Source organism: Ursus americanus, chromosome 25 (assembly GCF_024610735.1).
Source record: "Ursus americanus isolate L20-20 chromosome 25, mUrsAme1.1.p, whole genome shotgun sequence".
Classification (NCBI taxonomy): Eukaryota; Metazoa; Chordata; class Mammalia; order Carnivora; family Ursidae; genus Ursus; species Ursus americanus.
The window spans coordinates 11156150-11168255 of NC_142151.1; the positions used below are offsets into that span (position 1 = coordinate 11156150).

Consider the following 12106-nt stretch of genomic DNA (forward strand, 5'->3'; position numbering starts at 1 on the left):
ATAACAAAACATTGCTTAAAGAAATTAAAGACACAAGTAAATGAAGAGATACACCTTGTTTATGAGATGAACAAATCAGTACTTTTAAAATTTCAATTTTCCCCACATTTTTCTATTTTTTTTTTTTTTAAGATTTTATTTATTTATACGACAGAGATAGAGACAGCCAGCGAGGAGGGAACACAAGCAGGGGGAGTGGGAGAGGAAGAAGCAGGCTCATAGCAGAGGAGCCTGACGTGGGGCTCGATCCCATAACGCCGGGATCACGCCCTGAGCCGAAGGCAGATGCTTAACCGCTGTGCCACCCAGGCGCCCCTCCCCACATTTTTCTAATAGATTCAATGCAATCACATTCAAAATTTCAACAGGGTTTGTTTGTTTGTTAGGTTTTAGAAATTGACAAGCCAATTCAAAAGTTAACATGGAAATACAAAGACATAGATTAATCAAAACAACTTGTAAAAGAACAACGATGAGGGATTGCCACTACGTGATTTTGAGAAACTGCGATATTCATGGTGGTGTTGTAAAATATATAAGTAGATAGATGGAACAGAATAGAGAGACAGGAATAGACCCATGAACATATGGGTAACTGTTGACAAAAGTGCAAAGGCAATGTAGTGAAGAAAGAATAGCCTTTTCAACAAATGTTGCTAAATCAATTGAATATTCATATGCAAAAATAATAATAATAATGAGAGAGAGAGAGCACTTTATTTATTTATTTTTTAAGATTTTATTTATTTATTTGACAGAGAGAGACAGCCAGCGAGAGAGGGAACACAAGCAGGGGGAGTGGGAGAGGAAGAAGCAGGCTCCCAGTGGAGAAGCCTGATGTGGGGCTCGATCCCAGAACACTGGGATCACGCCCTGAGCCGAGGGCAGACGCTTAAGGACTGCGCCACCCAGGCGCCCCAAGAGAGAGAGCACTTTAATACATGACTCACAAACTAACCCAAAACAAGTTATAGACTTCCATGTAAAACCTGAAACTATAAAATGCCTAGAAGAAAATACGGGAGAAAATTTTGTGACCTTGAGTTTGGCAACATGTTCTTAGGAACACCAGTAAAAACATGAAAATGGACTTCATCAAAATTTAAAACTGTTTTTACAGAGAATTAAGTCAAGCCATAAGCTAAAAAAGCAAAACAAAACAAAATGATCAAAATGACATCTGATAAAGGACTTTTACACAGCATATACAAAGGGCTCTCAAAATGTAACAATAAAAAAAAACCTCAAAACTTCTCAGAAGATTTGTACATTATCAAACAAAATATGTAGATAGGAAATAAGTGGTCTAAGTAAACAAAAAGACCTCAAGATGATTTAACCACTGCGAATTAAACCACAGTAATATACCAGCATACACCTATTAGAATGGTTACAATGACAACACTGAACCATACCAAGTGTTCGCAAGGATAGGTGGAATTGGAACATCCATACATTGCTGGTAGGAATATCAAACGGTACAACTTTGGTAAATAGTGTGGCAATTTCTCAAATAATTGCACGTAGACCTACTGAGTGATCCTGACCTTAAACTCCTAAGCATTTACCCAAGAGAAGAGAAACACTGTGTACACACAAAGACTTGTACACAAATGTTTATAGCACCTTTATTTGCAATAGACAAATACTGAAAATACCCCAAATGGTCATCAACAGGTCATTTATCAACAAACTGGGGTATATTCACATGGGAATAATACTCAACATTTGAAAAGAATGAAAAAATTGATGCAGGCAACAAGGTGATTGAATCTCAAAATGATTATGCTCAGTGAAAGAAGCTGGACCCAAAACAAACAAAAAGGCATACTGTTTGACTCCATTCACATGAAATACTACCAAATGCAAACTGAAAGCAGGTTGATGGTTGTCTGAGGAGAAGGCCTGGGGGAGGGGACGACAAAAGTTGGAGGGATGATGGAAATGCTCACTATCTTAATTGTGGCGATGATCTCAAGGGAACATGTTCACATACATGAAAATTATTGTGCACTTCAAATATATTCAGTTTGTTATATGCCAATTAAACATCAATAAATGTGCTAACAAAAGAAAATATCTCTTGTCTTCCAAGGAATGATACAGCTTTTTCTTTTTTTCTAAAGTTGGTGCTAGATTATGAGCAACTAAATGGAAAGACTTTCTCTAAAAAGTGGAATAACCTGTGAAGGGAGGTAGCAAGGGAGAAGAAACACTGAAAATTGAAGGAATACTTCTCATTCCATCAGTTTCTATTCAGCTATATTTCCATACCTGGCTCAGTTGGTTCTTTAATTGAATATCTTCCTACTTTCATCCTGTGTGTTTCCACATTAGCACAGGACAACAGAGTTGAGAAGAACTCATTTAGAAAGGGTGTGTACTTTAGAGGGAAAAAAATCTACTATTTTTGCCTCAGGCCCCATGATTTTAGCAGATACTAAATGAAGGATTAAAGAGATTAGGCTGTCCTTTGATAAAGGATGTAGAAATAATTACAGATTTCAAAACCAATAATGAATTGTGATTAGTTGACTGAAAAGATCATTCAATTCGTAATTACTTCCTGGGAACGTCCCAGTTGCCCCAAAATGTGATGATGTGGGGTGTGTGTGTGTGTTATGTGTGTGCGCGCGTGTGTACGTGGTGGAATCTGGAGAAAGATCACAATTTAAAAGACCAACAAGTGATAGCTTTCCACGTCGAGAACCCAAGTTTCTGGATTCCAGCATGGCCTTTCCCCTCTTCTGTTTCTTCATGGGCTGTGTTCGCTTGCATTTTTCCATGCATACACCAGTTGGGCAAGTTCTCCACGTTCCTCTTCTCTGTGGTTTAGGAGGGGGAAGGGAAGATGGTACTGAGGTAGAGGACTAAGTTCAGAGGGCTCCCAAAACTTGAAGAGGAGTACAACTTTAAAATATAAAAAGGCAAGGGGGATTGAAGGGCTGGCAGGGAGACTTGGGACAAGCTAGGTGAAAAACAGAGAGACAGACAGAATCAAAATTTCTGATATCAAGGTGTCAGGCAGGCGGGAAGCCCAGTCTCTGCCAAGGAGTTCTGTGATCAGCTAATGACAAGCAGTTCTCCGGGCTCTCATGGTTTGCATCGGTGGTGAGGAACAGCTTAAATTCCAGAAGAGAATTCTCCTTCTCCTCTTCTTCCAGAGCTTTCAAATTCACTGTGCTCTCAATAGATTCGCCTTCTTCTGACATATGCTGAATGCAGTTAAAATGCAGTTGTCAGCAAAAACAGCTCCCCTTTGTATATACGCACAACTGCCCGAAGGATAGACGTGGGAAACTGGACCCTGGAGTCTAAACCTGCAGATGGCGAAGGGGGGGAAAAGGTAGATGTATTGCCACCTTGTGTCAGAAACTTAGGGGCGCCTGGGTGGCACAGCGGTTAAGCGTCTGCCTTCAGCTCAGGGCGTGATCCCGGCGTTATGGGATCGAGCCCCACATCAGGCTCCTCCACTATGAGCCTGCTTCTTCCGCTCCCACTCCCCCTGCTTGTGTTCCCTTCACTCGCTGGCTGTCTCTATCTCTGTCGAATAAATAAATAAAATCTTAAAAAAAAAAAAAAAAGAAAAAAGAAACTTAAACTTGTCTTAAAGCTTCAAATCAGTAATAAATGTGGGAAGGAAAACTCCAGAGAAGGTCTGAATGGCTAAATGGGCAAGTCCCTGTCTGACAGAGGTGGAGAAGCAGATGTTCAGAAATTCCCCAAGTTTCTCCCTGACAAGAAGAGGACATTATGTGGAATGTGGAAGCAACTTCACTAGCACGTCCCGCAAAGAATAGGAAACTTACAAGTGGGGCATCAAAGGAGAGCCGTCCTCCCAGAGCCATGAGCTGCTGGGTTTCCTCAGAGACAACCCCATCCAGAACGGGAAATTGGAATGGGCACTTGCTTGCTGGATGAATTCCTGTGGGGAGTAATGTTTATCTAAAGTGAGGATAAAGTCAGTGTGGTCGTTTTAGATTAAATTCACAAAACTAAAGAACCAAGAGAGGTCTTTGACATCCTTTCCATGCTTTTACAGAAATGTTTACTGAAGCCTAGAGATACCATGTAACATCTCGACCCAAGGTCATGCACATCATTAGCGGCCAGATGCGGCTAGAAAATACGCATTCCGATTCTCAAAAACGTGCTCCTCTGTCAAGGGTGTAAACCTGATTGATTTCCCTACAAGGCGCTACTCCAGCCCAATGTACAACCATAAAAACTCACCAGATCATCTGTGCTATTAATTTTCAGCATCTGGGCATCCAAAGACAAGCAGTTCTCCTGGCTTCTTTCCCAATTAAATGGGCCAGAGGAAAATAGGTAACAGGTTTCTTCATGCCAGAGCCAGTCTTGGGGACAAGGACCTAGGAAGTGTAGCATATCTAATCAGTGAATGATGCCTGAGCAAAAATATTTCTGCAATTCTGGGGGCGCCTGGGTGGCACAGCGGTTGGGCGTCTGACTTCGGCTCAGGGCGAGACCCCGGCATTCTGGGATCGAGCCCCACATCAGGCTCTTCCACTATGAGCCTGCTTCTTCCTCTCCCACTCCCCCTGCTTGTGTTCCCTCTCTCGCTGGCTCTCTCTTTCTCTGTCGAATAAATAAATAAATCTTAAAAAAAATATTTCTGCAATTCTTAAATCAATTCTCCCCTCAGGACTGTCACATGCATATCATCTCTGTTTAATTGGAATTATATCCAGAGTCTTCAAAGACTCAATAGACCCATAGTCTTTATTTCTCTTAAAGCGTTCTGATTTTAGAAATCCAAAACAAGGCTGTTCAAAAGCAAAACTTGAGCTGAGATGTAACTTTAGAATCTGACCTATTTTTTATAATTATGTTTGGAATAATGGAAGTAAGAGCTGGGGGAATGGTATGTTAATAGCCACACTGTTGTTAAAACGATATGCTTAGGGTACCTGACCGGCTCACTCAATGGAGCATGCAACTCTTAATCTGGGGGTGGGTTTGAGGCCCACACTGGGTGTAGAAATTACTTAGAAACAAAATCTGGGGTGCCTGGATGACTCTGTTAAGTGACCAACTCTTGATTTTGGCTCAGGTCATGATCTCAGGGTGGTGGGATGGAGCCCTTTGGGCTCTGTGCTCAGCAGGGAGTCTGCTCCGGGATTCTCTCTCCCTCTTTCCCTCTCCCCCTCACTAGTGTATGCACTTTCTCTCTCTAAAATCAATCAATCAATCAATCTAAAAAAATAAAATAAAATCTTTTTAAAAAGATACATTTATGTATTTTAAAACTTCAGGTTTTCAAATAATGAATTTAGGCTTAAATATTGGGCTTCCTGTTTCTAGACATATGTTATCCAATACATAGCCATATGTGGTATTACAACTACCTGTGTTTCTTTTAATAATAATTTTAAAAAATTAAATAAACTTTACACCCAAGCCCCCAGGGCGGAGCTTGAACTCATGACGCGGAGAACAAGAATCTCGTGCTCCGTTGACTCAGCCAGCCCGAGGTCCTCTTTAAAGGTTGTTGTGTTTTTTTTTAAATGAACACAATATCACTATGTTGGCAGTACTTTACACACATTAACTCATTTAATCTTCATAACAGCACGATGAAATAAGTGCCCTTCATTTTCTTCAGCTGGCGGATAGAGGAAATGGGAATGTGAACCTCGGCAGGCTTGCTCTCGCATCCGTGTGTTTAACCACGACAGGCACTACCTCTCCAACTTCCGAGTTTGAATCAGTCGAGGAAATATTTCTTGGTGCCCTTCGAGATATTTTGATACAGAATATCGGGGTAAACCTGGAGACTGCCATTTTTAAAAAGCTACTGGAGTGACAATGTTGTACACCAAAGGTTGACAACCGCCACTAATTTCAGTACTAAATATTAAGTCCGTTACTGCGAAGAGCCTGCACCTTTCTAGCGGACGACCTCCTGCAAACCACGTTCCATGACTTCTCAGAGTGTCTCTCTCTCTTCAGATCTACACTGTGGACCACAGACTTGTTAGTAAGAAGGATAAAACATGCCTCAAACTTAAGGAAACTGGTTTTTTTTTTCATGTGGTATTTTATTATTAATGTTTTTGAGAAGCTTCTCAAAGTTTCTTGATGAAAAGCGGTACTTTATTTGCGATCTCTACTAATTGGCCTTTATCTGACACTGTCAAGGAATGGAACCTGTTACGTGGGATATCTACCAGTGAAAAACATATTACTTAATATTTTTGATTGGTTGCCCATGCCTGGAATCTCTGGGAGACGGTACTGGATGGTCCTGACGTAGATTTAATCTCATACAACTGATTTTAAAAAAAACAAAACAAAACTGTTTTACAGCCCCATCTGGGAAATAAATCATTGGTTGGTATGTAGCTATGTCTGCTTATATAAACATTTCTATCTTTGATAGATTAGTCTCCTTCCTTTACACCTTCTTAGAGACAGTGTATTCTTTCATTTCCTCGGTAGCTCCCTCCTTAACAAAAACAATACAGATTTGATCCTTGCCAAAGATCAATTTGTCTAAAAATCTCTGCTTCTTTTGGAAATTTAAATAACCCTGTAAATATTGAAGGGATTTATTAACTCTAAAACTTTATTTTAAAAAAACTACTTATCTTTATTATCATCACTTAACTTCTCTGGCTATTAATTTTTTCATCTATAAAATAAGAATCTGTGGGTATTTGTGAACTGTTATTATATAATCTGTATTTAAATAAATTGCATGGTTGAGATCAAGTGAGATGTACAACCAAGAAACTGGAGAAATCTCTATTTATTAGTGGCAGTTAGTTACTAATGCTGAGAATAGGGCACTCATTCATCTACTGCCAAGAAAGCAATGCATTTCTGAGAGTAATTCCATCTCATAGCCCTGAAATCTCCATATGATGAAAAGCGTACGCCTGCTTTAATTACATGTCGTACAAAGACTAAATGACACAGATAACTCTGTAATAACATCAGAGTTCACATCATGATCCCCTTCTTACAGATGCTACTGTTTCTACCTGTCTCCTAGATTCTGAGAGCAACTCAATTCTCCTTCTATAAACTGGCTTCCTGGGCCCTTTATATTTTTTTTCTTACTTAGAGCATCTCCCCCACACGTCCAAGTCAGCCTACCTCCATTCATTTAATTTAAATTGATGTTGTATACTTTAAGAAATAGGGTTAGTTATAGAATAAAGTTAATGTAGAGCTTCCCAGGGACAAAGGAGACCCCACAGGGAAAGAAATCAATGATTAAGATACATTGGAACAGAAAGAAGTAAGAATCCGTGGCAACGGATAAGAGTGGGAGAATTCTTCCAGAAAAATCTCAAAACTAAATTTTAAAAATAAAGAAGAGGTTTCATGAGGAAAGAAAATTTAAATCCACCAAAAACTGTGCTTAATTAAATCAGGTGTCTCAAGAATTTAGCAGAGGGAAGGGTGGGGATGACAAAAATAGAGAAATTCTGGTGTCAAACACTTTTGAGCCTAGAGACATTTTCAAAACAGAGTTAAGATTAAACAGAGAAGTGTCCACTACTTCTTTTCACCTCTTCATCCCCCATACCTGAGAAGTTTGCTGCTTTCCTTAGAGCTTCTTGGAGATTCAGGGTCTGCTGATGAAGTTCCATCTGTTTTTTGGAATTTTCATCTAGCTTCTGGGTAAGGGTTTCTATTGTTTCTTTGAGTTCCCTTTCTGACTCCTGGGAAGCTTGTTCTGCCTGCTGCTGTGCTGAGATCTGTCCCTCCAGTATAATTTCCTGGTTAGTAAGGTTTGCTTGCTGTCGCTTTAGGAGATCAGACACCTGTGATACTAAATCATAGCTGAAATAAGAACTCGATTACCAAAGCTGAATAAAAATCCCTCCACTGAATTTTGAGGAAATTAAAGAATTGAATCAAATAACATATTTTGACAACAAACTGCTGGAAAGTTACTCAGAAATTATGAATTTAAAAGTTATTTGATATTCCTGTAGTATTTTCTTTTACATGTTAGGAATTGTCACAGACACTTTTGATTAAAAACAACAACAACAACAGGATTTTACTTGTTACTGATGGTTACAAACAAGTTTAAAAGCAATCATAAGATAAAGGGTATATCAATGGCATAACTAAAATACAGACAATCTGAAATAGATGCCAGCCAAACTCATTGATTATTAATTGTTGTCATTAATGAGTTACTCTGTGTCTTTATTCCTTTGCTAACTCTTTACCTTTCCAGACTTCCTAATTTTATTTAAAAACGGTGACACCCCTTTTTTGAGACACCCTCCCACAGAATTATTTTAAGTTGCTATGTCATAACAATTTCAAGCATTTTTTGTTTTTTGGGTTCTTTTCTCTTTTTTTTTCTTTTTTTTTTTAGTCACAGTACATTTTAGGAAGGGTGGGATGAAATAAAGTTTGTAAAATCTGGCAGGCAGCTAATGTTAAGGGTCAAATGTCTCAGTTCTAGAAGCTTGATGGTTCAGTACAAAACAGACCCTTTGGCCTAAGGCTGGATCTGAGACTGGTGTAAAGTGTTTCCTCTTACAGGAAGACTCATCCAATCACCACCACTAGTCATTAGGGAAGGCCCCAAGTGCTAACAGATTGAAAAAATGAATGATTGGTGACTTTAACCAACAACTGAGAAACAAATAGCACTTCAAAGGCTTTAATCATCTAGATTCTAAATAGACAAAATAACTCAGATCTACAACCTCAATACACAGACAATTAGATGGGTGATCGATACCATTTTCATTCCTTCTTGGCCACTCTCATCCTTCTTATCACTTCTTTTGCTCTCAACATCCTCTCTTCTAAGTGGCCATGTTATAAATTTGAATTACAGTTGTTTTAAATGTTTCATTTATTAAGATGGTGTTTTTGATTCTTAACTGTAAATTGGTATTTAATCATCTCTATTAAAACTCAATGTAGGGGCACCTAGGTGGCTCAGTAGGTTAAGTATCTGACTCTTGATTTCAGCTCAGGTCATGATCTCAGGGTCATCAGATCAAACCCTATGTCAGGCTCTGTGCTCAGTATGGAGCCTGCTTGAGATTTTCTCTCTCCCTCTCCCTCTGCTCCTCCACTCACTTGCAATCTCTCTCTAAGACAAAAAACAAAACTAAACAACCTCAATGTGAACTATATGACTTTTCTTTTCCTTTAGGGTCTCTCAGGGGATCTTGTGGCTTAGTAGCTTCAAATTATTTTCTTTTCCATCATTCCAGGATTTAAACGGACTTTATCCATGACGTTATAACAACAAAGCAAAACAAAAACCTACCATTTATAATCTTAATTCCATATCCCAGTCAATTTTAGGGACAAGCACAATGTACTTATTCATGTTCCCACTCATTCCAAAAAGTTTGCCTAAAATGTATCTAAATCAAGACTGTTTATAGTTGTTATAAAACCAATTAATAAGCCATGTTTGTAAGTTCTCACTTTTTCCTCCATCATTTCCCTGTTCCAGTACTTACATTGCATTGTCAGCATTATAAGAATTACCAGTAATCCCAAGCAAAGGATCCCTAGGGTCACAGCAGTAGGGCACCACCACCGAGAAGAAAGAAGACGAAGACCTAGATTGACAGAGGATAGAATCAGAAAGACATAAAAGATGGAACCAAGTCATCAAACAATTATTTGGAAACTGTCTGTATCTTGTACTTTGCATTTCTTACCTCTAATCCTCCCAAGGGCTCTGAAAATAATTCATTGTTCATATTTACAGATGAAAAATACAGACAGAGAATTTAAGTAATTTACTCTTGGTCATGCAACTGACACAATTTGAGAGCCAGGATTCGATACCAGATATGTGATGTTAAGTACATGATTCTAAAGCTTATACTTTATCTACTCTCCCCATAATGACTGTCTAAGAAACTCTCAGTTCAGCTTGGTTGGATCAACTTCACCCACAGAACAGAGAGCCTGATACTTTTAATACAGACCATGTGTATGCACCTCACATGCACCTCATACCCAGCGTGTTTTATAAGTAGTATACCATAAAAGAATGTCAAATACCAAGCAAATAAGCTTTAGTTAGTTAATCAACAGATTGCCTCAGAGAATTATAATTTTGTGCTTTCAATTTTTATTCCACTAAAATTATCTTGGAACTGAGGTTATTGACTAAAGAAAAATAGGGATTAAACTTCAACATTCATTTGACTCATATTAATGTCATGTCCTATACTTACACCAGCTATGGCCCTTGTTGTTATAAAAGTTCACCATTATTATTATAGAAACAAATAAGTCATGTAGCTCACAGGTCCACCACTAAAAAAGCACAGATATTTTGGTCCAATGGGAAAATATATAATCTATGTGGACTCCTCACCCTGTACAATAAACAAATAGGGTACTGGTAGTGTTATCCTCCATATGCATATAAGGAAACCCAAAGTCTCAGTGAATTGTAAAAGATCACACAGATGTTAAAATCCAAACATAGGTCTTTAATTCAACTGTCAGTCACTACGTGGTTGGAGCATTACATCACAAAGTTTCCGGTGCAAATGTGTAATGATCCAAATCAATCAATGGTCAAATATATTCACAGAGTCAAAAGCACTTCTGTTAGACTCTAGAGATGAGACAGACAAAATAGCAATTTTAACAGGAAGAAATACAGTTCATTCACTAATTCAAAAGTCATTAAGCTCCTGGAGTGTGTGTGGCAAGTTGGCAGAGAAGTAGAAGTTGTGTCTCTTGCAAATAATCACTTAAGATTCTAGCTTGGGGATAGATATCTGTGTAAATCTGTCAAAGAATATTTCCCTCTGGTCAGTACTCATTCTATACTATGAATGTATGTCAACCACTCTTGAGAGAAGAAACTCCTGAATTTTTAGAAGAAAATCACAAGATCTACACCTGTGCAGGGAAGACACAAGCTCCTGTTTTCTATAGGTCACCCTTTGTCCCATTTCTTTGGTAGGTAGAGACCATTAATCCAACTTCTGTTTCCATTAGTGATTTTCTGATCAGAAAGCAACTGGATTCCTTTCAGTAGGTGACTGATCTAATCAGGTTCTGAGAGATTTAGCGTCATAATTTTAGTAAAATTCAGGCATTCAATATTTACAACATGAATAATGAATGAATGAATGAATGAATGACTACTGTTAACTTGGATGTCTACCTATAAATGCTGATTCAGAGAAATAGTGCATGTACAGTGAATAGCATAGAACACAACCTATGATAATGTCTAATAAAAGTTATCAGAATCTATACATTGTCATTCATACCAAGTTAGTTCATTCAAAGTATCATCATCATCATCATCATCACCATTATATCTGAATTGTTTTTCTTTTAAGTAAATGTTATTAATTCTACAATATTTTTCCATCCTCTGGTGTTTCAGCTTTCTAATCCTATGTTATTCCAGTTAATTTACATTTTTGAGCTAATCCTTGAATTCTGTTGCTGGGCACATTCATCCACCCCTAGTACCTTTAGCTTTCTTTCCATTTGGCTTCTGATCAGGTTGATCCTTCATAGTCTTGCTCTTGAAGTCATCAGAAGTCATTTCCAAATTCATTCCAAGAATGAGAGAGTGAAACAGTCAAGGACTTCTGCAAAGTAAAAATTTGTGAGCTCCTGCTGGAGTGTTTAAATAGCTACTGCTATCTAATAGAAGAATGACTCAATCGTTGGTAGGAGGAAGAGGCTTTGCTTCATACTGGAAAGTTGGCTGACGCAAATTCTTGTTATGTCTATTGCAGGTGGGGAAAGTGGTGATTCTGCTAGTATTTCAGGATGTTTCAATAGGTAATTAATGAAAGGGAAAAGTATATTTTCTCTGAGCATTAGAAGAAAGGCATTTGTATTCACTCATCAGATAAGGAAACTGAAACTCAAAAGAATAAGTCACATTAAACTTGTAGAAGACTGTGCATTTAAACCAGATTACTCAATTCCGGGGTCCATATTTGTTTACTTCACTGTAGAAGGCTATCTCTATACTGTGACTTTCATAAGTCTCACATTTTCCTTTTTATTTTTGACTGTTTAAATCAGCAATAGATTAGAAATTTTGTAGTGAATCATGTGTGATCATCTCCAGCCATGGTGACCTGGGTAGTTTTAG

The 12106-nt window shown here is 38.3% G+C and overlaps 1 protein-coding gene across 2 annotated transcripts; it reads right to left on the reverse strand.

The window, feature by feature from the left end:
* Nucleotides 1–3035: 3035 nt before the first annotated feature.
* LOC123781624 (oxidized low-density lipoprotein receptor 1) lies at nt 3036–11628 on the reverse strand. Of its 2 annotated transcripts, none has more exons than XM_045781246.2 (6): nt 11470–11628; nt 9477–9578; nt 7559–7804; nt 4234–4373; nt 3810–3925; nt 3036–3215 (listed from the first exon to the last, which is right to left on the reverse strand). In XM_045781246.2, the coding sequence occupies exons 1-6, from the start codon at nt 11555–11557 to the stop codon at nt 3176–3178; spliced, it is 732 nt and encodes a 243-aa protein (XP_045637202.1). In that variant the 5' UTR covers nt 11558–11628; the 3' UTR covers nt 3036–3175. The 2 variants fall into 2 exon arrangements, with proteins under 2 accessions (XP_045637202.1, XP_045637201.1); XM_045781245.2 differs by having other exon boundaries at nt 3036–3320.
* Between the last annotated feature and the right edge of the window lie 478 nt (nt 11629–12106).

Coding starts and splice junctions, on each gene's coding strand:
- LOC123781624 (XM_045781245.2), bottom strand. CDS start 11,557: ATGAATTTGGAAATGACTTCTGATGACTTCAAGAGCAAGACTATGAAG. Junction 4,374..7,558: donor GAAAGCAGCAAACTTCTCAG/GTATGGGGGATG, acceptor TACACTTCCTAG/GTCCTTGTCCCCAAGACTGG. Junction 3,926..4,233: donor TTAATAGCACAGATGATCTG/GTGAGTTTTTAT, acceptor TACTCCCCACAG/GAATTCATCCAGCAAGCAAG.